Consider the following 23,081-nt stretch of genomic DNA (forward strand, 5'->3'; position numbering starts at 1 on the left):
GTCGACGATAGCGAGTCCACCATTACCGCTATTGTCGAGGGTAAATTAGGATGCGGGGCCCTCCTGAATGAAGCTGCAATGAAATGAAGGAACATCATTATCCGTATAAAATATACGGGTTGCCCTCAATTATTCCCCTGAAAGCAGCAACCCTCCGCCTAGACCCTTACAGGATAGGGCGAAAGAATGTGTCTCGATGCCCAAAAGGAGAGGATCTCGAAGCAAACGCAAGAAACCATCTCGGTACTGTTGGGATACTGTTGAGAATGTCAAGTCAAGGTGGAGATCGAGATTTGCTAGTCCTATCGCTCGGACTTCTGGAACCAAAGTCTACCCTGCCCCCGATGAGGTGTGCAAGTCTTTGCAATCTTGCTTGTTGAATGGGCTCATAGTAGAAGAACCTTTGATGAAACTGCTTCAAGACATCTACCGTCTCAAAGTCCGGATTGTGTTCCCGAAATCTTCGAATTTTCTCCGGCAAGCCGACTTCGAAGAGCTGGTCCAGGTACCATTTTTCCTCGTAACTATCGAGGCGAGCAGCTTGGGCACCAATCGCGAGCACCCACATTTTGATTTCCAACAAGCCCTTCCATTCATGCGTCGGCCATTTGGCAGACTGAAGGGCCCGCATGAGCCTTGGAGCGTTGAGGTCAGCTATTCTCATTACTCCGAGCGGCACTACCATTGCCGTCACAATCCAGATAAACAGGGCCGTGCGAATAGCTTCGTGGACCATGTCTGTGTATTTGATGGCTAGGATCCGGTACCGCACAGCTGAGTTGCGCCACAGAAGCCATCTTGCAGCGTGCTTGGCCGCCTGTGGTGATGTGCCCGTGCGAGCATAGCGGAGCACCCAGGCACATTCGACGGTCTCGAGAAGGATCTCAACGAGGTCATCAGGGAGGTAGCCATCCGCCAAGATACCCTGGAAGGCAGGTGCTATAGTGCTTAGATCTCGGGGCGCTTCCAAGAGCATCTCAGGAGGCGTGACCGTGAAGTAGGGGCCTGGATCGTATTCGCAGGGTAGCTCACACGGTTCCATAAGGCAGGCAGATACGTTGCCGTCACCGATGATGAACGATTCCCTGATGGACTGATCAGGGACATGGGCCAGCCCACCCCAGGAATTGAACATATCTTTCGCGGCGCGCATGTGTATCCTGGCTGCTTGCCAATTTTGTCGGTATGCTTCGCCTGCGTAGAGGTGAAAGATGATCAAAAGTAGCTGATGTTTTGAAGCCGCATTGAGTGAACTGAATCGCTTCCTTACCGCAAAGAGCGCATTGCCCATGAACCTATCAGTTTGTTGGCCTGGAATGAGATCAACATTTTCGATCCTGGCCGCCATACAGGCCAATATGGCGTTCATTTCCACTTCGTTCTGCATTGCACGTTGGATTATGGCACCGGAAGTGCTTTGGTGAGTATACTGGCCCTTGAGAGTCCAGCTCTCCGCGTGCCAAACACTGGGATGAAACTTGTCACGGAAGTAACGACAAAGCTCTGCAACATGGGGATCCATTTTGACAACCGAATGGCCAAAAGGATCAATGGAGGTCGATGTGACTTGACTGATGTCTCGGGGAGAATTCAGAGGGCTGGAAGGGTTTAGTAGCAGGATGGCTCTGTCACTGTTTTTGGGGGACTTGACATTCTGCGGCGATTGGCCACGATCGGAGCGCTTGTTGAATTGCACCTTTGGTCGCGCCTTGCCAGATGCTGTGATACGAGCATTTTTGGATTTGGGCTTAGAACGAGAAGATGGCGACGTTGGGATCTTGACCCCGCTTTGAGAAGTCTCGCCCTCTGGAAGAGAGGAGGCAGAGGCAGAGGCCGCTTTTGCGCTGCTCGAACCAAGATCAGGTTCATCGTCGCCATCGCCTTTCCTGCCTGGGTTGTTAGCAGAGCGGCCCTGGTTGGCGGCGCGGCCTTTGTTATGCGCGGACCGTTTATGTCGACGACCGCGTTGGACATGGGAGTTGATGGACGTTTGCTCAAGGGCATTACTGCGCGTCAGGGACGCGCTAGCCGCATCTTTGTTGACAAAGAGGAACTGGGGCGCCATGATCAAGGATCGAGATGTCGTCTTCGAATGGCCTCATCATTCGTGTTTGTCGTCGACATGACCGAATCAGCGGCCGAGAAGTGAGAAGTGAGAAGTGAGATGGATCGGCGTCTGCTGAGAAGGCCTCGTCGTGCTCTGGGCTTTACAGTAATTCGGCTCTGGCCATTCCAAAGAGTCCAGTGGCCCAGGTGGAGTTGATAGGGAGGCGCCGATGACGATGGCGGTGTCTTGACGGATGGAGGAGTCGGGGCAAAACGAGGCGCTGAAGCAGAATCTGGAAAAAGACTGGGTTGGTCGAGAAGAGAAAAATACGAGGTGGCAGTTCTAGCCTCGGTCTGCACCGTCTCGGGACAATCATTGCTCCCGGCACCCGACGGCACCTCCAGTATCCCTTAGGCTATTATAGAGCCATCTTACTCACCCTCAGGGACGTATTGTAGTCGGACGAACCCCTCCTTCATCCGTTGGGGGTGGCCTGAACACTGCTTGAAACGTTATAGTGAGTGCAGAAGGCCGCGCATCCGACACAGTCCAGCTATATCTATAGGCTGCTGTAGATGGACGGGTGGATAAGGTGGCCTTCCAACGTGTACCGAGCTTTGTGGGCACGGTGGACATGTGTCATTCAATAGATTACAGTCGTTATTGCACCCAGTGCTGAAGCCGATACGGCCAGGCAGGTGTACTCATGCTCCATACATACTAATAGGTGTCCAGGTAGCCCGGAATCCTCTTCCACAGACCACCTCTCAAGACCCATCCAGCTTCCCACTATTGCTGGTAAACTTCTCGTAGAATTCCAGCGTCATGGCTGCAAGGAAACAGGGAATCTGCTTCTTCTCCTTCACCCAAAAGTTCACCAGATCTCTGATTTCCTCGCCAAAAGCACCGTCTGGCCCTCCACTGATCTTCATTGTGCCGTTGTCCCCATCGAAGACGATGTGATGTTCGTCGTCTTCTTCATCGCTGTCCTCGTCGGCAGTCTGGGTCCGGCCATAGTACATACTCGACACTTTTGCCTTGCCATTGGGAAGAAAGTTGACTTTGTAGCCCAGCACGCTGGCAATGACATCGCGAAACTCGGCGGCTTTCTGTGTCCATATCTCGCGCTGGCGTCTCATCCGTTTCTCCTTTTCGGCGACAACCATCTCCATGTCTTTGAGGTCGAGCTTGAGGGCGTCCACGGTGCTAACAGGAACAACCTTGACGCCCTGCAGGTCTTCACCACGCAATTGCGCTAACAGGCCTGCATTTTCTTCCTTGAGCGTCCGCAAAGTGGTCATCTTGATCGTCTCAGCCTGTGCCGTAGGATTATTCCGCAGCTCCAATATGCGAGTCTTGGAACTGTCCCGTAAGGCCTTCAGCTGTGCTTTCGTGGCTTGCAGGTCGGTGGCCAACATCTGAGACTGTTGGGCGGTTTTCTGCAATGCAATCTGGAGATTCTTGTTCTTCCGTAACAGGGCTCCCAGTTGCACGTTGCTTTCACCGTCCGGCTCCTGCGATTCAGCGGAACGTTTCGTCCCTCGGAGCTCCTCCGTCTTGGAGCCAGTGGGAGGCGCGGACTCAAGTTTCGACAACTCGCTGTGCAGACTCTGCACCTCAGCCTTGTATTTGTCGACGAGATCTTCCAACTGTTTGATTTGCTCAGATCGTTGCGCGTCAAAATTCTGGTTGTCCATCAACATGGTTTCCTCGGTGTCGAACGTCTTCAACTGTGCGCGCAGATACTCCACTTCCTTGACGGCAAGTACTCGTTGACGCTCGAGTCGTTTGTAGGCTTTGTTGTCATTGGCAGGCTCAGCAAGTGTAGCCTGTGCAGTTTTGACTCTCTCCAGCTCGGTTTTCAACGATGCTTTATCCGCTTCCAGTGCCTTGATGATCTCATCCTTCTCAGTCAAATCGCTCTCGATGTTACCCAGCCTGTCCATGACAGATGCATACTCGATCCGTTGTTGGATAAGAGCCTTGACAACTGCCTCAGGAGACTCAAACTCGTGTTCACCGTCACGTTCCAGGAGGCTCGTCCACGTCCTCTTCTCATCTTCCAGAATCTCTTTCTGTATCTGAGCTTCGCTCAGTTGTCGCTCAACGTCCTTTAGGACCTGGATTTCAATTTCTAAACCATGCTTCTGTTCTTCAACCACTTGAACACTTCGCTGTGTTTCCCGCAATCGCCGCAGCTCGCCCAATTGTTCTCTGTTTGTCTGCTCAAGTTTCCGTATGTGAGCCACTTGGTCCGACAGTTGATTTTGCAGAACAGTCAGTGCTTCACTATCTGAGGAGTGCGATTTCAGCGAAGAGACTTCAGCTTCAAGACTCTGCACTTGCGCATCCCGTTCGGACAATCTCGCTTGCGATGCCTCGAATTGTCCAGACAGCTCTTCCAACTCTTGTCTCACGCTCTCTACGGTCTCCTGGAGTGCCACACGTTTAGCCTCGATGTCATCCAGCTGGTGTCTATAATGTCTTTCTTCATCGGCTAGCCGTGCTTGGGCATCCTCGGCATCCTCTTTGTATGACGAAGATTGGTCTTGTAAATCTCGGAGCTTTCGCTCTAACGTTGTTTTTTCGTTCGCCCATTGATCTCGTGCTTCACGCAATTCTCGGGCAACGGCTTCTTGCCGCTGGATGGCTTTTTGGGAAGCACCTTCCGCCGCCTAAGGTCGTCAGTCAGACAGACATGCCTGCGTTACAAGATGGCGACGTACTTGATATTTTCTGAAATCGGCCTCTGCTCTTGCCTGTTGTTCGCGGAGTTCTTTGTCATGTTGCAGAGCCAACAGTCCGCGTTCTTGTTGGAGATTCTTGACCTCGTATTCCAGCGCATTGATCTTTGCTCGCAGGTTCTCATCGTGGGTATGATCTAGATACAGTCAGAATCGAGTCCATTTGGAAGCGCGTACTCCTTGCTGACCTTGTCTCGTAACAGACGACTGGCGCAGTCGAGAGTGTCGCAGTGGTGGTATGGGATTGTCAACGGCTCCACCCGAGATAAAATCATATGTCGGTTGCGTGGTACTCGTCCTATGTCCAGTCTGCCTTTAATCAGCCTTTGGCAAACGCCATTAGTGTTGACGTGACTTACCGCAGATGTTGGACGCGGGAGCGATGATTGACCTCCAGAAACGCTCGGCCGCCGACTTGAGATGGAGGTCCTCGATGTCGACAGTCGCAACCGCTTCGAAGCCGGTGAGCTCATTGTACCAGAACGAACTCTTTCGAGTCCTTCAATCTACATGGTCATGAGAATCTTTCAGCCTTTAGTGTTGATGGGATGTGTTTACCTGAATGTTTACCGGAAATACAAAATCACGCCGCTTTAGTTAAGCCGATTCGTCAAGCCCAGCCCGTTTTGGCCCTTCAACTCATGATTCTCACTTTGGTGAAGCAATGCTCTGGCTGAGTTGTTTGCTAATCCTGTGTAGTCTATTCCCTTAGGTGTGCTATCATATACAGAAGTCAATGATCCTATAATACGGCGTACTCCATTCCGAAAGACGTTTGCGGTACCGGCGCGGCTCTACGGAGTCCACTATCATGTTCCACGTGGGATCGCATTCAAAATCAAAGTCAGTGAGAGCCCTGGGATGGGAGTCTGATCGCATCCTCGTTCAGATATTCCTTTTGCGGGAGCAGGCTCGCGCGCTCAGCTTCTTGAACGTTGAAGGCTTGGTTCTCCCAGCAATCGGGAATCGTTTTTGACACTGCGAGGGTGCGTTCACAAGACGCCCGACGAAAGCCATGGGACGCAGCATCTGTCGGTCTCTTAGAAGAAAGACATTGCATTGCCTCACCAAGGATATATCGGCCCACTTCCAGCAACGCCTTCACATGTACCTAGTTCGGCAGGCAGTCTTGAAGCTGATATCCTGATCTATCATGACCATGCTTTGATCAGGCCTCGAAATTAGACCTCCTGTCTCCATGCCTTTCTCCTTGTTCTTCAGTCGCCCCGTAGCCTGTGCCTTCATAACCAGTCTCGACTTTGTCGTATCCGCTCTCGAAATTACGCTCGCTGAGTTTAGGTCCCTCGGGATTAAAATTCTCCGTTTCTCCCATATCGGCATTAAATACGTCCTCTTTGTCGCGCCTGGGCCTTTTCTCCTTTGTGTCGACCCCTCTGCTCACAACATTGTATGCCATTTTCCTTCTGTATCTTCTCCAGCACAGACAACCGCCTGTGATAGCGGCAAGGAGCACCAGGGCGCTCCCCACGGCGATGATGATGATGTACTTCGTGGCGAGGCCGTGGCTGCTTGATTTGGGGCCGTCGTCATCAGTGCTCAGACCCGCCTGGGCCAATTTAGTAGCCATGTGGGTGATCTTCTCGGCGTGAATGGTCGAGGTAGATGTGCCGGTGTTGATCAAGGCACCTTCGCTGTCGTCGACTACTCCAGCTTGCCATAGTTTGCCGACGGCATGGGTGATCTTTCCGTTCTTCATCGTGGCCGTTGCTGTATTACCGGTAGTCGACGTTGCATCTCGAGCTTGTCTCAGACCCTTCACCAGCCGATCAGGAATATAGTCCATTTTGGTTTCCGTGGACTGGACGATACAAAGAGCGGATTCTGGTCGCGGGACGGCAAGTGAAGGAAGGATTGAATGTCACACGAACAACATGAGTGTATAGAACAACTTACGCCTCAAATGACACAGACGAAACTGAATAACTCATGTTGAGAAGGGCGATGCCTGCGCTATTGTAAGTAGATCGCAGGGCCCCCCAAGGCTCGAAGCCTGTGGGACAAAGGAGACCGAAGCTTAGTGTGCCTGGAACGTGGCCCCGGTCAGCATAAGCACTTAGTGCAGGAGGCTTGCCATATGCTTGAATAGTTTGTCGCTCGGGGTCATGTAAGCAGGATGTGCCTGATATAGCATCAAATAGAAGATGCTTCGGTAGTCTTTGGAATTTTGGACCCTGGGATGCTCTGGGTCTCCGCCACTAGGCTGATGCGTTTCGCCCCCCAAGTTGGTCAACCAAGCTTTCGGCAAGCTTCATGATCCCTGGGGCTTGATCTTGCTTCAGCGGCAATACTATTTTGGGGCTGAACGGAGCAGCTCATATCTCAGCAGAAGACATCTTATTCGGAGATTCGAGTCCTCCAATGAAAGTCGGAGTCGACCGAGAGGTAGTAGGTAGGACAGAGGAATGGGAGAACGACAGTTTACTCGTGATCAAAGACTCGGCCCCTTCTGAAGACCTGAATGCTTGACTCAGGATAGGGTCCATCACGTGATGAAAACTGACTCGCTTCGATAGAATAATTCCAAGTCGTCGCTGCTGTACTTGTTGTACTCGAAGGCTCAGGAGTGCTCGTCAATGAAGCTTTCAAACACACGAGAGCGCCAACGAGATGGCTCGTGCGGCTGGGAAACGAGGCGGCAAGCCCAAGGCTACGACAGCTCCTGTAACGCAGCCTCAGACTCAATCTACCGCTGGCCCTCCCACGCCGTTCGAGTATGCCCCGGCGTCCTTGCAGCCCTTTCTCTCCACGCTGCCGACCGATCACATCTACCTCGTCCATCTCGATGTGACGCCCACGAGCCTAAAGAAGAGAGTCTTCTTGGTCCCTCTCCTACTCAACCTGCTCATTACCATCGGCCTCTGCATCCGCGCCTACTATGCTGCACCTGTCTACCTTCAACAGATCATTACCATCTTCGGATATGATACTGATTATAAAGTGGACGCAAAGAAGGCGAGCGCTGGTGAGCTCGTGTCCACAATTGCTTCGAGGACAGCGTTGTTGATGGTGGATTATACTATCTTCGCACTCATTGGTAGCTGGCCTAAACAGTTTATGTTCGGAAGCAGATGGTCTCGATACACAGGCCCGTGGACATGGAGAAGGACCATCGGTTTCCAGGATACAGAGATCATTGTGAGGTGTGGTAGAATGTGGGATACACCGCTGCTCACGAGCGAAGTACCGGAACAGACCAAGACCTGGGTGGTTGATGAAGAGTTGACTATCAAGGTCAAAGTCGAACCGGCAATGCGACCGAGCTATCTAGCGAAGACTGGCTCTTTGCTTCTGGACAAAGACTGGGATCTCGACTACAAGGCCATGGTGGATGCGCACAGACTGGATCAGGATGGCACAATACAAATGAGAGATATGAGCAATCTGACAATGGTCTACTATCAGAAGCGTTGGCTCATTTGGCGTGTCTACGACCAACGGGACATTACTCCGGAGGAAGCCGAGCAAGACAGTGTCGTGGAGAAGTTCAGGCGGAAACTTGCAGAGTGTGGCGCAGAAAGCGTCTTTTTCCGTTGGATTGAGATTGTCCAATTCGAGACTTCTCAGCCGGGCGGTTTTACGCCAGGGCGACAAGCTGATGCTCTTCGTGAATTGAAGCGACTCTTAGCGAAACGAGGTGTTGATTACGGCCAGTTCTGGGATGATATAGGCGGCCAGGCTGGCGTACCTGGATTTGCGCAGACATAGCTGTCAAAAGCCCCAAAAGTCAAGTCTCTGCGGTTGCTTGCAACTCCTCGAGTGTTCCAAGTGCTTTGAAGTGTTACTCGGCCTGTTGTTTGCATGTTTACCTGGTCGCCTTCGTCGACGAGGCCAAATCGCAGCCTCGCCGCACTTCCCCTCACCGTCCCCGCGTTGAACCGACTTGCTCACACAAAAAGGTATTTGACTCCAATTGACTCTACAGTCGCTCGTCTTGCGCATTTCCACCAGTCCTTGTCATAAAGTAACCATGCCGAACCTCTACCTCGCTGTTATTGGTGTCGGCGGCGTCGGCACCGCCTTTCTGTCTCAGCTAGCCAGCCTCTCACCAGCGCTTCGGCCTACCCTGGTCTTTGTCTCACGTTCTTCAAAGCAGCTCTACACCAATGACTACAAGCCTGTTTCGCCCTCCAACCTACAAACCTCCTCTTCGAAGCTCTTATCCCTTGCGGAGATTACGACGTATCTTGCTGCCGCCCCGGGAAAGAGCATACTCGTTGACAACACGTCGAGCCAAGACGTTGCAGAGGCATATCCTGGTTTCCTGCGCAAGGGTATCAGCGTGGTAACACCGAACAAGAAGGCATTCAGTTCTGGCTTGAGCCTGTGGAATGACATTTTCGATGCCGTCGACAAGAGTGATGGAAACGCAATGATCTACCACGAAGGCTCCGTGGGTGCTGGATTGCCCGTCATTTCGACGCTGAAGGACCTTGTGGCGACTGGAGATCAAGTTACGAAGATCGAGGGTGTGTTCAGTGGGACTATGAGTTTTCTCTTCAACAGCTTCGCACCGGTCGACGGCAGTGGAAAGGGTAAATGGTCGGAGATTGTGTCGCAGGCAAAGGACGCGGGATACACTGAGCCCGACCCGCGTGATGATCTCAATGGAATGGATGTGGCGAGAAAGCTTACGATCCTGGCGAGATTGGCGGGGTTGAAAGTGCAAGGACCGGAGGGCTTCCCCGTGCAAAGTCTCATTCCCAAAGAGCTTGAGAGCGCGGGAAGCAGCGAAGAGTTCATGCAGAGGCTGCCGGAGTTCGACGGCGAGATGGAGGCCTATAAAGACGACGCGGCGCGTGAGGGTAAGGTGGTCAGATACGTGGGAAGTATCGACGTCGCAAAGGAGGAAGTCAAGGTCGGCCTTCAGATGGTAGATCGGGGAACGCCGATTGCGAGTCTGAAAGGCAGCGATAATCTGATATGCTTCTACACGAAGCGATACCCGAGCCCGTTGGTGATCCAGGGTGCCGGTGCAGGCGGCGAGGTCACTGCCATGGGCGTCACGGGAGATCTAATCAAGGCCGTTGAGAGATTGAGATAGAACTGAGCCAATGAGGCACGGCGAAGCTTGAGGACAACTATTAGAGAACATCTGTCAAATTCCCTTATCCGACGATGTCCACATACATCAAACTTGACATAGCATTGACATTATCATGCACCTGAACCTTTACATCGTTCCCCGACGGTCATCAGCGTCGTTTAGCTTCGGAGATATCTCTTGACAGCCTCACCCCAGACGGCGCCTCGTTTGTAGAAATGCATTGCCGGAACGTTGCCCATCTTCAACCCGTCAATGGCATTGGCGAGGTCTTCTCCTCCACCTTCTTTTTTGATCTGCTCGATGGGGTAGAGGTAGGTGTGGAACGCAAACACCAGGGCCTTGGATTTCGGAAGGCGGTGCAGGGTCTGTCGCTCACACCTCATAAACGTCTTGTCGATATCAACTTCGTCCAGTTCTTCGATTTCGTCGCCCTCGTGAGCGTGGTTTGTCCCATGGCCCGGGGAGTACAGGTCCGTGTTCGTCGTGATGGCCCAGTTGACGCGACGAACGTACTGGCCGACCTCGATCTTGGAGAAGAATCGGTCCATGCTGGCTTCCAGCTTGGAGCTGTAGCCGGGCACCGGGGTGTGGATGGCGGCAAGCCGCTTGCCGATCTTCTCCGTCGGGTCGAAGCCGGACGGGCACACAAGGACATACGCTTCGAAGACGTACTTCGGGTCGTCGTCGCCGCCGCCTTGTTCCGGTACGAGGAAGAGGAAGTCCTCGTCGACTGTTCGGCCGAGGATCTCGAGTAAGCTTGTCGTGGACGTAGTCGCGGATGGTTTGGCCGGAAACAAGGAGCCCGTGACCGTGTTCTCGAGCATGTACGTCTTGCCCTGCTCGTACTCCGTCTCGTGCAGCTTGAAGACCTGTGGGAAGCGTAGCGGGAGATACGTGCCCATTAGGAACACGTACAGCTCGACCACCGCGGGCCGGATGCGTGCGTCGTCGTTGACGTTGACGACGTGTTTGCCGTTCTCGGCGATGATGCGCCGCCGGTAGGCCATGCGGTCGGCGTACGTGTCATCCATGACCAGAAGCTCGGTCGGATTGAGTTTTTCGAGAGCTGAATCGTCAGACTCGGCTCCATAGTGCGTATGCTTCATCAGCCTTTCTTTTTCACCCTGCCTGGGTGGACACAGGACAAGAGAAGGAAAGGACATTGGAAAGATTCTGGCGAGACCATGACAGGACAAAAGGAAAGGAAGAACTCACCCATTGTCAAGTGGTATTTCGGCTTGAAAGGTCGGTATTGGAGGGGCTTGGTGGTCTTCCAGTCAAAGTCTTGTTGTTCTTCTACTGGGGGAAAGTCGTCGGCCTTGAGAAAGCGCTTCTCATGGCTAGATTTCTTGATGGCCGCCTGGTCACACGTGGTGGCTTCTTAGTTCTTGGTCCAACCGATTATGAGCCAAAACCAACGAGGGATGTGTTATATATATACCTGCTGTGACCTTATCTGCCTCAGTGCAAGGGCGACGAATATGATGAGGAGGATGAAGTTCGTGTAGTTGGTGAGTGTGAAGGTCGAAGCGGCCTTGATGTCTTCCCACGACCTCCAGTGCCATCTGAAGGACGGTTTCATGATGTGTGGCAGATGGTCGGGCATTGTGTCTGGTGTGCGACAGCCTGAACTGTCGTCCTATCCCCTCTACTTCCTGTCGACGTGGTGATGGTATCCTTTCGCGCTCGGGAGTAGTGGTGTCCGTGGATGAGTCCAGGCCTGTTCGTCCGACTTCCCAGGTTGTTAGGGAAAGACGGTCATCTCGTCGTATCGAGGCGGAACTCTTTCTATTGCTTTTGGGGCCTGTATCTCAACAAGATGTCGCCCAGCATCTCCTCTACTCCATGCGGTTATTATACCCGCCGCGCCCTTCTAGATGGTAACGGTGATCTCCGGATGAATCTGATCATCAACGCCTCGACTACTCGTTACAGTAAACTTTGTGCCCGGCCCGGCGTGAATCCTTACCCACCGAGTTCCAGGCACGCCCTACTTGACTCCCAGTGACCAGCCGGTACCCGTTCCAGGCGTTGGTTGGGAGGCGCCGAGGCTCCGACAATGGACCCAATGCACGTGCCTAATGACGCGCTAAACTGCATAGGCCGGTGACATGCCTGGTGAAAGGCTGAATTGCCTGTACGAGTTATTCAGTCAGACATCAGCCTGAGATTCGTTTGCTTGTTCATGGCCGGTGACAGTGGAGGCAAAGGGGACGATGGCTTTACAAGTCTACATCTCGCACACCGGTGGTGTGTTGACCTTCCGTGACATCGGATCCCGCGTCGACGGCCTGCGGTCGTGGATCGAGTCCAATGCTGAGATTCCAGCAAGTCGTCAAATCCTCATGTCTCCTCGGGGCAAGATAGTCAAGAACCTGTCCAATGAAAGCGAAATATATGTGTACGATAAACAGTTCCTTTCTTCCGAGTCGCACCCGTCCTCCAGGCCCGCTGTCGAACTCCGACCTCTTCCCGACATCCCTTCCTCCCTTGCGGATGAGAACAGCCTGAAAGCATGGCAAGAGTTGTTCATGGCCAGACGAGCCTGGGCTCTCGAGGCGTTTGAAACGGCGAGGACGGGTGTGGAGAACATCGAGACGTGTACAGACGAGGCTACTGTGATAGCTCGTTCGATGAACGTTGCGTTGGACAATCTCCGAGGCCACGTCCACAGTCTACAACAGAAGTTTGACGAGACACGCCAGTGGGCAGAGGGGTATATTCAAGAGCTCCGAGATGCTGTAAGAGACTGGGAAGCATGCGCAGATTCTCTGACTGAGCTGCCGGTGCGTGAAGATGTTGCCAAAATCTTGCGGCGGCCAGATGATCCTGGACATACACAAGCTCAAGCCCCTGTGGGTACATTGTCCGAATTGGTCAACCGAAATCGAGTGAAAGCAGCTGCGGAGACTGTTGGACAGAGTACAAGTGAATTTGAGAATAGCCTTGGAGAGTTACGGTCAGCCATTGAGAGTCTGAAACAGGATACCAACAATGCGAAAGCGAATCCCACAGAAGTACAGCAATTTGATACCCACGCCCTGATAGACGAGGCCCAGACCTTGGCCAAACGAGTCAGCGGCGACTATGAGGAAGTGGTCAAGATGCAGGATAGTCCCAAGTCAGTGGTTTCGGTCTCCCGAAAGGCTGCGGTTCACACTCGAGACCTGTTGCCGGCTCTTCAGAATCTGGTGGACGAAATTGCTCTTGGTTCAACAGCAGCATGGGAGGCGAGGACTGTCGTTTCTAGTGACTGGTATTCGACGTTGCAGATGATATCGAGACTGCAGTCTCGCCTGCAGGAGTTGCAGACTGCTGTTTCGACACTAGACTTTCAAGATGGCAAAAATTATTCAATCTTGGAGCACTTATTTCAACTACCTCTGGTCTATGGAGCTACGCTGGTGGAAGCCACCCGACGATCGGAGTGGACAGAGCGGATGAGGGTAGAAGTCGATGCTCTTCGTGACGACCTGTCGGAGCAGACTGAGGAAGAGCAACGCCGTCGCAAGAGATGGGCTTCTTCGCATGTGGATTTCTTGAACGAGGACCTGAACGCAAAGGACGCCTTGATTGATCTCAAAGCGTCTGCCCCCCGCAACTCGTGGCCCTTTGTCAACAGGGACGAAATCTTTGCCTGGATCGATGACTTGCGGGCTTTGGGCATCGACGATGCTGTCAACAGTATCACTCAACGCATGAAAGACCTTGATGCCCCCGCCCGCAAGCAGAAAACGAAGCCGTTTAAGAACGGCAGCCTTCATGATCTCAAGGGGAGCGGAGTCCTTCGCAACGGGAACGATGCGAGGAGTTTGCAGGACGAGAATACAAGGTTGGAGGAAAAATTGCGTGCTTCTGACAGTCGCGTTCGCAAGCTTGAGGACTTGCTGCACCGTCAAAGTCAACTCAGCAGGCCAACAAGTGGGATTTTCGTGCCAGGTAGTGCTGCCGACTTTGAGCGACAGATCCCATCGCCTGGCCCGTTCCAGCGGCAGAGTGACTTATCACGGAGATCTTCAGTATCAGTGAGACGACTTTCGAATACTCAGGATGAAAAGTCCCTTGTACAGAAAATTATATCTCTTGAGGGTCAAATACAGAAGTTACAAGAAGAGGCCCAAGAAGAGCGACGGTCGAGCTCGGAGAGTCGGGACAAAATGCAGGAGGCTGAATTGGTCAAGCAGGACTTGATGGCAAACTTTGAAGCCCAGAAACAAGAGTTTGAGGAAGAACGGCAGATCCTGGACGATGAGGTTCATCGCCTAAAAGTGAAACTGGACGAGGCGGAGGATGAACTTGACCGGCTCAATGAATCGCGGGACCACCTTCGGATGGAGCAAGATCAACTTGTGGTGAATTTGAGGCATGAAATAGAACAGCTCAAGAAGGAGTCGACAGAAAATTTGGCACAAGCACAACGAAGAATTGAGGCTGCGCAAAAAGATACCATTACTCAACGCGAGCGGGCAGCGACCTTCGAACGCCAATTGCACCAAGTCAAGGACGAGCGCGCGGCGGCTCAGAGCCAAAACATGACCCTTGCCAACCAATTGAGGGCCATGGAAGACCAACAATCCGAATATGTCACCATCCTACGGAGTGTACATTCGAATCTGTCTCCCGCAGGGTCTGCACCTGACGATATTCGTCGGCTTGTCAACGCTCTAGAGATTTTGTCTGAAGGCGCCGCCATACACGCTCGTGGTCTCGATGATTCCTTGCAACTCGCGACTGCGGAAAACAAAGCCCTCGAAGACAAAGTGACCCATGCTGAAGCTCAAATCAAATCGATGCTGGAGCAAACATCCGTGGCTGAAGCACGGGCGAGTCAACTTCAAGAAGACCTAAAACAGGAGAAGAGCAAAGTTTCAATGCTTCGCTCAGAACTAGCAGGTGAACGCGTGGAGATGGACAATCTTCGACAGAAATTTGCTGCTGGTGAAACCGGTTCCGATGCGCTGAAGCAACAGCTCAAATCCGAGGAACAGAAGGTTGCAGATCTCATGGACCATAAGGCTGATCATGAAAGCGCCATTCAGCATTTGAAGCACGAGATCGATAGTCTCGCCCATGAATCTCAAGCCGCGACTGAGCGACAAGAAAAGCTCAGGAAGCATTTCGACAAGCGCGGCGAGAAAGCCAAGCAGCTGTCAGAGCGGTTATTCCACTACCATGACCGTGTCATCCGCATGCTGGAACAGTTTGGATACTCGGTGTCGCGACAAGATGGCGATTTGGTCATTCAGAGAGCGTCAAAGGTGAATGCTAGCGCGGTTCTCAGCGGTAACGAAGGAACCGGGCCGTCTAATATGAGACGGACAATTTCAGGCAGCACTCCTGCAACACACTATTCTGACCCAGCTGACCTGGAAACACTGTACTGGATGTCGGACAGTGACCTCGGGTCTGAGTCGACCAAATACAGTGGTTTCCTTACGGCGTTGCAGCGTCTGGACGTGGACAGCACCATCGACCTCATCACCAAGCGGTACAAGGACGTAGAAGCGCTGGCCAAGAGGTATCAAAAGGAGTCTCGCACTTATCGTGAGCGGACTCACCGCAGCCAGGCCGAAGCGCATGACAAAATTGCATACCGAAGCTTCAAGGAGGGCGACCTCGCTCTATTTCTTCCTACCCGCAATAACGCCACTCGCCCCTGGGCCGCGTTCAACGTAGGAGCACCACACTACTTCCTTAGAGAGCAAGATGCACATAAGTTGCAGACGAGGGATTGGTTATTGGCGCGAATCACGAAAGTCGAAGAGCGCATGGTCGACTTATCACGGAGTCTTTCGTCTGGATTGCGTGGCAATTTGTCGTCCAGTGCTACGGCTGATGATGGTGGCTCTACCAGATCGGTCGACGATGAAAATCCCTTTGAGCTTTCCGACGGGCTGAGGTGGTACATGATTGACGCGACCGAGGAGAAACTGGGTGCGCCAGGAACCCCAACTGTGGGCAAATCGACTGTGACTGCTACGAATGTTGAGGTCAGAGGCCACATGGGCAGAAAGGAGCACAAAGCAGGCCTCAGCATTGGAGGAGCCAGTGGCATCCCCAGCGCTAGCATGGTCACCAAGACACTGACAAAGAGTTTGGATAGTCGGAGGTCGAGCTCAGGCAGCAAGAAGAGCGTTGACGTGAAGGCCAAGCAGGATGGATCCAGCGGCAGAGGTGGCAGTGTAAAGGACATGCCATCCAAAGCTGCCCCGCTTGCACCGATCACAAGTGACACGGATACTGAACAGGTCAAGAAAGCTGTCAAGGAGGATGCAGCAGATGAAGACGCCGACGATGAGAACGACCGCCCCCGAGGAGTAGCAGGGTCGGGTCCGGGCCCCCAAACTGTCACGGCGAGCTTTGTCCGGCAGCCCACGGCGGCCAGCCAGACCGATAGGGAGGATGCACAGGTTTTTGAAGTGGTGAGAAGGGATCTCTTGCTTGGTCCTTGAAGGACACGCGCAGGTCGACTGATGTTCATGTTTGCAGACTGGCCAGCCGCCATTGACATTGAGAGAAGCATCTCAATCCCCCTCGAGGCACAAGCTTCCCAACCCGCCGGCAAAGAGCAATCCGTCGCCAGCCAAGGGCAGAGCATGGGACAGACTGTTCAATGTCGAATTCCGGTCTTGATTTGATGGGGCCCACAATAGAGATATACTGGTTACCTAGGTATTTTGCTTGAGGCGGTTTGTTTAGAATGCCAGCAGTGATCCGCCCGAGTGCAGAAGTGGCATTGGACTTCGCCGTAATGGCTGACACATGACATAATCCATCACGTGATATTGCTGAGCTGCGATCGACAACTCGGTCAAAGCCCCGGTAAGGCATGGTGCAGACGCCTGGTGAACCTAGGGTAGCAGTACCTTAGCTGCATCGAGTGCATCGGATGGGATGAGAGTCAAACTGGCGAAGTGGTTCCGAATTCTGCGTGCGAAAGCGAGGTGGCGCAATGACGAGAAAGTTGGGTGGCGGTCCTCAAAGAGCGCGCAACCGACGGTGGGTATCCGCGGGATAATCACACATGACGTTGAGGCTATTTCCGCACCGAGCTGTGCTAGCATAATTCACGGGGCGAAGAAGTGGGAAAGAAGTCCAGTCCAGGCGATAACGGCATCGATACAGGATTGACCGGAGCAAGCCAACAGAAGGCCGTTGGCGTGTCCATGATGCTGTCAGGGCAGCGGGCAGGAGGGAGGAAAGTCCCTACCGCGGCCCGTATTCCTGTGCACTAACGGGCGAGCCACAATGACACGGGCCCTAGTCGGGGGAGCTACAAGGGCAAGAAGAGAAGAGAGTCAATATGTGGGCGACACTATTGGTTGTTATGTAGCAGGGGGCCCGAAGGATAGTGATAGTCGGTAAGGGTTACTGCAGAATCATAGCTCCATTGGTAGGGGATGATGGGAACGGTACAACAACAACGATAATAATGGGGTAGAATGATGGGCTCGAGAGTGAGATGTACGAGAAACGAGCCGCTGTGGGTGGTGAGATGGGTGGAAAGAGGAGAAACGTCCCAGGTGCGAGGTACCGATACAACTGATGGTGGACATGGCACCAAGCTACCTGCAGTAATAACTCGTACTAGAGCAGACGCAAGAGACAGCTGAGTTTTTTGACTTTTACTCGCTTAGCGCTTCCTGGACCAAGTCACATTTGGAGAGGGTGACAGGAGAGTGAAAGTAGGTACAATGGAAAGAGGAGATGAGCACGGAAGGGCAACGGGCGTGACAAAGAAGAAAGGCATCTACCAACATCACCACAAATGGTAAGCATGGTGGTAAAGAGAGTGTGCACTCATGTAGTATGCAATTACGAGTACTACATGAGTGTACGAGTGGGAGGGAAGAGAGGAGTGGGAGTGCGAGTATCCGTACAGCTATCCGTATCATGGAAAACACGGCAGAAAGGTCACGGATGGTGCTATGACATGTACTAGTGATTCTGAGAGAGGGGAAGGGGAAGGGCCAGGAGGAGAGGAGAGGCACGATGGGAAGGGAGAGCAAGGGAGAGCAGAGAGGGAGAGCAGAGAGGGAGAGCAGAGAGGGAGAGCAGAGAGGGAGAGCAGAGAGGGAGAGCAGAGAGGGAGAGGGAGATGGGAAGAGAGAGGAGAGAGAGAATGACAGAGGGCGAGAGGAGTCCTCACAGTAGCCAACGAGTGAGTGATCAGGATCAACTCCCGCCAGGAGGAATTATGATTATGATTGATTGCGGTCAGTCAGATCAATTGATCCGGCAACAGGTAGAAGGAGAAGGGGGAGGGGGGTTGAGAGAGAATCAATCAGTGGCAGCCCAAGCACCCGCCGCGCCCAGTCGCTGTGGTAGTGTAGTAGTGCCAGTCCCAGCTGCCGTCCGCTGTCTGCCCTCTGCCTCTGCCCTCTGCCCTCTGCCCTCGTCTCTCCTACTACTCTCTCCCTCACCCATTTCTACTCCTACCACCACCACAGCTTCTCCCATACAATTTTACGCTGCGACTCTCTCTGGCCGCGAACCACTGCACACTGTAAGTACTTGCCTCTCTACTATTTTCCCGCCCATTGCACACCACCACCACCACCTCTCGTCGCGCTGTTTCTGCTTCAATTCCCGTCCAAAATGGCCTTCTCGTCATCATTCTGCCCTGTTTGCTCCCTCACCCGACCTCGTCGTCGCTGTCGCCGTCGCCATCGCCAGCGCTGCAGCGTCACCAACCGGTGACCACCACCACCACCGTCCACGCACTGCACCTCATCTTTCCGACGCGTTTTCGCCTGCTGGGTGAGTTGTATCAGCCAGGCGACCCTCAATCGCGTGTCAAAGGACGCGTTTTTGCCCAGATCACAATACGACTATTGTTCCATCTGCGCTTGCTGTACCGCAACTGCGCAAGCAGCGACACCGCCGCCGTCGACACGGCAGTATCTTGTTGCCCATATCTGCCGTCTCTGCACCCCCTCTTACACGCGCTCACTCTGTTTCTCTGCTCAACTTCCTCCTCGGTTACCCAATCTCACTTTCAATCACTCGCGATAAACAACCACCAGAACCCTTCCGCTAACCATCTCAAGGAAACCACAGTCACCCGCGCTTTCCACCCAACTCTCTCATCCACACGAGGTCAAGATGCCTAAAGCCGCTGCGAAATCCAAGACGAAGGCCACCCGTGGCGACAAGAAGAAGAAGGGTGTGTAGACGCGCCCCCGGGGCCGCGACGCCCAGCTGACAGTCACAGACCCTAACGCGCCCAAGCGTGGTCTCTCAGCCTACATGTTCTTCGCCAACGAGCAGCGTGAGAATGTCCGCGAGGAGAACCCCGGCATCAGCTTCGGTAAGCTTCGTTCTGTGGAGATGGCGAAAAACACAACCCGTACTGATCCCCAAAACAGGCCAAGTCGGCAAAGTCCTCGGTGACAAGTGGAAGGCCCTCAGCGAGAAGCAGCGCGAGCCGTACGAGAAGAAGGCCGCTGCCGACAAGAAGCGATACGAAGACGAGAAGGCCAAGTACAATGTAAGCCGTGTCACAACCACTCAGACTCGACAGCAAACATACTGACCACTCCTTCTCAGGCCGGCGGTAGTGACGAGGATGAAGACTAGATGCCCATTCATCAAATCCGATCACATGTTGATGACCGAGTTCAGTCTCTTTTCTTTATCCTGTTTATGTGTTTACTACCAACGATCGGGCTGGGTGGCAGGGGTTTCGGAGTCTACGATGTGGAAAGGGAATGGCATTCTTTCAGATGCAGCTGATGGGAATAGCATCGACGTTCGCCCCGGTAACATCCCGCGTGATTCAATATCGTGCATTGATGGAATGGAGCTGCAACAACCGACGATGTGACTTAGCATACAACGCTGCTTGCTGTATACTAGCTCTTCATGCAATGCAATGTCTGTCATAACCTCTATTTTCCCTGTTTCTGGGAAGGCTCTTGACGCCTCAGTATTCTCGGGGAGACTTTTCTGCGGCACCGCAAAGATGCCCCGGCAGATCAGGCATCACTGCCGCTCGCCTGGCACTGATCATAGATACGGTGGGATAGCTTCAAAGACGCGTTGACTAGGACGCGTGCCTCAGCAACAAGGGTCCGGAGGGATCAGTCTCCGTACTCGTATCAATACTATAGAATGCTTGTGTGGAATGTAGCAGCCACATCTCGTCACTTGATCTGCCTTGTTGATGCCACACTGCGCCTGGTGTGTGACGGATGCTGGATGAATCCTTCTTCACACTTTTGGCCCGCGCCTTCCCGCCCTTAGCTAAACACCCTTGCCTCAGGCATCAACGAGGCGTAGGGCTGGGATATATATGTGTGTGTGAGGATGTTTTACGGAGCAGCACTCTCTCTGACCTTCTCCCTCAGACCCAGGCAGAGCAAACACATTCACATCGTCTCTCCGCAGACCTCTGGCCCGTGGCTGAAAAACACCGCGGTCTGGCATCGGCGATGCCCCGAACTGCTCTCCAGCTCCGTTCAATACACCAAGAAAGCATCGCACGAATAGCGCGCAGAGTTTCCACCGGTGAGTTGCTCTTGCACGCGCAACCTCACAGACGATCCATAGGCTTCAGAGCATGAGGTACAGCCCGAGGGAGGTGACATTGCGTTGCGATGGCAGAACACGTCGACATTTCCCAGAGGATTCGCTTCTTGGTGTCAGCACTGCAATCCAGGGCCCCAAGTCACCACGCCGGGTCCAGACTTAGGCAGCAATTTGCCTGCAGCATGACGCTATTTCATTTCTTATTCATCACCACAATGGGGACCGACCAAGTCGCCAATCTGTTTCAACGGGCGGAAAACTCTGTCCTTTGGGGGCCAGGGTCACTTAAAGCTGGTACATACTGTGACGGAAATCAGTGGTGAGCCTGTGTCGCAATCGTCCATGTACAGGCGACGCGGCGACAAATCGGCGTCGTCTTGGGCCCAATTAGTCCATGCAGCAGCGCCGTCGACCATCGCTCTCGCCTGCTGTCGGCTTGACACGTCAAACCACCCGCATGAGACCTCGCCTCCGCGTGTTCTTACGGGATCACCAATACGAGTCCCGGCCGACGCTGGTCTGGTCTCGATCATAGCCAGCTCAACAGCCAGAAAAGAGCCTCACCACCGCCATCACCGTACATCTATACCCACTTGATCGAGACCGTCTCCATCTTCAGCACTTCTTCAAAGTGTGAAAACACAATCCTACGTTATGCATGGATTTACTACTCACGGAGGAGGCCGGACGCGCTTTGGATATTGCTGAGATCCTGAGCAGCCTCCGAAAATTCGACCAGGACCATTTGCAGGCCATCACCCTGGCCATCACGGGACTCAACGACCTCAGCTGGGCTCTCCGCGAACTCAACGACCAAATCGATCTGGCCGGAAGCGAGGTGACCAGGTCCTTCGCCACGGATCTTACTCTTCTACAAAACAGTGTTGCGTTTACCCTTCAAGATGTCTGGCACATATTGGGTAAGATCCCGCCAGATGCCACCAAGATCGACTACCGCAACGCCTGGAAGGAGGTTACACGGTATTGTTACACCATGGGGAAACAGACCTTCGACATGCGTCTGTCGACCTATAAATTGTTCACCTTTGGGCTATGTAAGGTATTGAAAAGGTAGGTGCGGTGACTTTTGATCCAAATGGTGACGCTGCGCTCACGCTTTTTCGGTCAGACAAACCTACAATCGTCGAGAAATCGACGGCCTCCGCCATGAGATCAACGACTTGCAATCCTTACAACGCAGCAACAGACGTTTGATCACCGCCACCGAAACTTTTGCGAATCTCTCTTTGGTTCCGGTCCAGAGAACTGGTCTTTCAACCCCGAGTCAAAATCCGCTTCCGCGAAAGTGCTGACCGAAAACAGTGATCCAACCAAAATCGCACGAACGGATCAGACCACAAAACCAACGGCCAATGTCACCAACATCCTCCCACGACAGCTATGAAACCTTCCAAAACCCATCCGTGCCTAGTCCGCCTCCGATGTCTCCCACCATGACGTTTTCCACCACCAGTCATACCTCCAGTAGTGCGGATGCCGACATAGGACACTGGGCCACCAATATATTCAATAATCTGCCGACCACAATGCTCGAAGACGATCCTGAAATGTAAGATCTATACACTGTGTTATGCCTGGTCATTGACATCCACAATAGTTCACGTTGCTTTGGAGACAGCGCAGGCAAATGTCGCAATTTACCAGATCCCGAGTTCGAGCGCATTCTACAGATGTGAGGATGTTTGATGCCTGGAGCGCTGTTGTGAGTCTCTAATCGCGATCAGGAAATTTCCGGGCGGCCTTCGGGTCAAGTTATATTGGCGACCTCGTGATTACCGATGCAAGATTGTCTGTGAATGGCCGGAAAGCCGTCGCGGTGTTCGATGGTCCTGTCTGCCTCTCAGTGAACTACATGTTCGTCGTGCCGGACCTTTTCTGTACCTGTGTCGTCCCACTGTCACCGCTCCGAGTACGTGCTGGGCTAGTCTCAAATTTACTTCGTACGAATGTGAGAGTCCCTGCCTCAAGTGGTATCCCGCCCACACGCTAACATCCTTCAGGGCTGGTCATCTTTCATTGCTCGTTCTTGTCCCTGCGATCACACGACGGTGGGAGACATGTCGACAATGGTCTCGATCACGTGTTGAAGGGGGAGACCAGTAACTTCGCAGGGTACGATGTCCCTGGCTGCAGGGTTTGGGTATGCTTGCTGACCTTGACAGAGCGATTCGAGATAGCGGCTTCAAGCACGCTCTTCGTCTCTATCGCGACAAAGCCACTGATGCAATTCGACTTGAGGCATCGGTCTTGGACGGTGATATGAAGCAGTAAGTGGATGGAACTTGGCACGACAACATACAGCAAGCTAATTTTCCCAGCAGCTGCCCCATTTGGACGGCATTCATAACTCACCATGTCACGTCTCCCACCTGGCTTCGATGGTCCAAGAATACTTATACGGTCTACTTGGCCCAACTCCAACGACATGTGTTTTCCTCCGAATATGTGCCTCACATGGCCGCTAATGGTGAACATTTTTTGGATTTTGAACTACTCGCAGGTAATTATGAGGACCCAGGGATGCGGATGCGGTGTGAATGCGTATGAACCTGACTGACACTGTCTGTACAGATGCAGAGGACTTTGTCAAGACGATTGAAGACTTCGGCGACGAATATCGAGGTGTTCGAGCACCAGCCTGACGAACAGCGCACCATGGCTTCTTACGAATAAC

At 53.1% G+C, this 23,081-nt stretch overlaps 9 protein-coding genes across 9 annotated transcripts; 5 read left to right on the forward strand and 4 right to left on the reverse strand.

Annotated features, from left to right (window-relative positions):
* Positions 1 to 274: 274 nt before the first annotated feature.
* On the reverse strand, positions 275 to 2,065 carry PV08_09785 (uncharacterized protein; the record flags this gene model as incomplete). Its single annotated transcript, XM_016384101.1, has 1 exon — positions 275 to 2,065. One exon carries the CDS (start codon positions 2,063 to 2,065, stop codon positions 275 to 277), a length of 1,791 nt encoding a protein of 596 aa, XP_016232724.1.
* A 749-nt stretch (positions 2,066 to 2,814) lies between these two features.
* On the reverse strand, positions 2,815 to 5,264 carry PV08_09786 (uncharacterized protein; the record flags this gene model as incomplete). The annotated part of the gene is made up of 4 exons (XM_016384102.1): positions 2,815 to 4,722; positions 4,774 to 4,928; positions 4,980 to 5,100; positions 5,151 to 5,264. The coding sequence occupies 4 exons, from the start codon at positions 5,262 to 5,264 to the stop codon at positions 2,815 to 2,817; spliced, it is 2,298 nt and encodes a 765-aa protein (XP_016232725.1).
* A 695-nt stretch (positions 5,265 to 5,959) lies between these two features.
* On the reverse strand, positions 5,960 to 6,595 carry PV08_09787 (uncharacterized protein; the record flags this gene model as incomplete). The annotated part of the gene is made up of 1 exon (XM_016384103.1): positions 5,960 to 6,595. One exon carries the CDS (start codon positions 6,593 to 6,595, stop codon positions 5,960 to 5,962), a length of 636 nt encoding a protein of 211 aa, XP_016232726.1.
* Positions 6,596 to 7,419: 824 nt separating this feature from the next.
* On the forward strand, positions 7,420 to 8,517 carry PV08_09788 (uncharacterized protein; the record flags this gene model as incomplete). Its single annotated transcript, XM_016384104.1, has 1 exon — positions 7,420 to 8,517. The coding sequence occupies one exon, from the start codon at positions 7,420 to 7,422 to the stop codon at positions 8,515 to 8,517; it is 1,098 nt and encodes a 365-aa protein (XP_016232727.1).
* A 262-nt stretch (positions 8,518 to 8,779) lies between these two features.
* On the forward strand, positions 8,780 to 9,853 carry PV08_09789 (uncharacterized protein; the record flags this gene model as incomplete). Its single annotated transcript, XM_016384105.1, has 1 exon — positions 8,780 to 9,853. The coding sequence occupies one exon, from the start codon at positions 8,780 to 8,782 to the stop codon at positions 9,851 to 9,853; it is 1,074 nt and encodes a 357-aa protein (XP_016232728.1).
* A 161-nt stretch (positions 9,854 to 10,014) lies between these two features.
* On the reverse strand, positions 10,015 to 11,462 carry PV08_09790 (uncharacterized protein; the record flags this gene model as incomplete). The annotated part of the gene is made up of 3 exons (XM_016384106.1): positions 10,015 to 10,922; positions 11,072 to 11,216; positions 11,298 to 11,462. 3 exons carry the CDS (start codon positions 11,460 to 11,462, stop codon positions 10,015 to 10,017), a joined length of 1,218 nt encoding a protein of 405 aa, XP_016232729.1.
* Positions 11,463 to 12,072: 610 nt separating this feature from the next.
* On the forward strand, positions 12,073 to 16,308 carry PV08_09791 (uncharacterized protein; the record flags this gene model as incomplete). The annotated part of the gene is made up of 1 exon (XM_016384107.1): positions 12,073 to 16,308. One exon carries the CDS (start codon positions 12,073 to 12,075, stop codon positions 16,306 to 16,308), a length of 4,236 nt encoding a protein of 1,411 aa, XP_016232730.1.
* A 2,653-nt stretch (positions 16,309 to 18,961) lies between these two features.
* Positions 18,962 to 19,435, forward strand: PV08_09792 (non-histone chromosomal protein 6; the record flags this gene model as incomplete). The annotated part of the gene is made up of 4 exons (XM_016384108.1): positions 18,962 to 19,022; positions 19,071 to 19,166; positions 19,225 to 19,346; positions 19,406 to 19,435. 4 exons carry the CDS (start codon positions 18,962 to 18,964, stop codon positions 19,433 to 19,435), a joined length of 309 nt encoding a protein of 102 aa, XP_016232731.1.
* A 1,609-nt stretch (positions 19,436 to 21,044) lies between these two features.
* Positions 21,045 to 23,049, forward strand: PV08_09793 (uncharacterized protein; the record flags this gene model as incomplete). Its single annotated transcript, XM_016384109.1, has 9 exons — positions 21,045 to 21,457; positions 21,516 to 21,692; positions 21,741 to 21,956; positions 22,005 to 22,079; positions 22,132 to 22,355; positions 22,408 to 22,519; positions 22,570 to 22,674; positions 22,729 to 22,907; positions 22,979 to 23,049. 9 exons carry the CDS (start codon positions 21,045 to 21,047, stop codon positions 23,047 to 23,049), a joined length of 1,572 nt encoding a protein of 523 aa, XP_016232732.1.
* Between the last annotated feature and the right edge of the window lie 32 nt (positions 23,050 to 23,081).

The sequence above is a fragment of the Exophiala spinifera genome (assembly GCF_000836115.1).
Source record: "Exophiala spinifera strain CBS 89968 unplaced genomic scaffold supercont1.7, whole genome shotgun sequence".
NCBI classification, from domain to species: domain Eukaryota; kingdom Fungi; phylum Ascomycota; class Eurotiomycetes; order Chaetothyriales; family Herpotrichiellaceae; genus Exophiala; species Exophiala spinifera.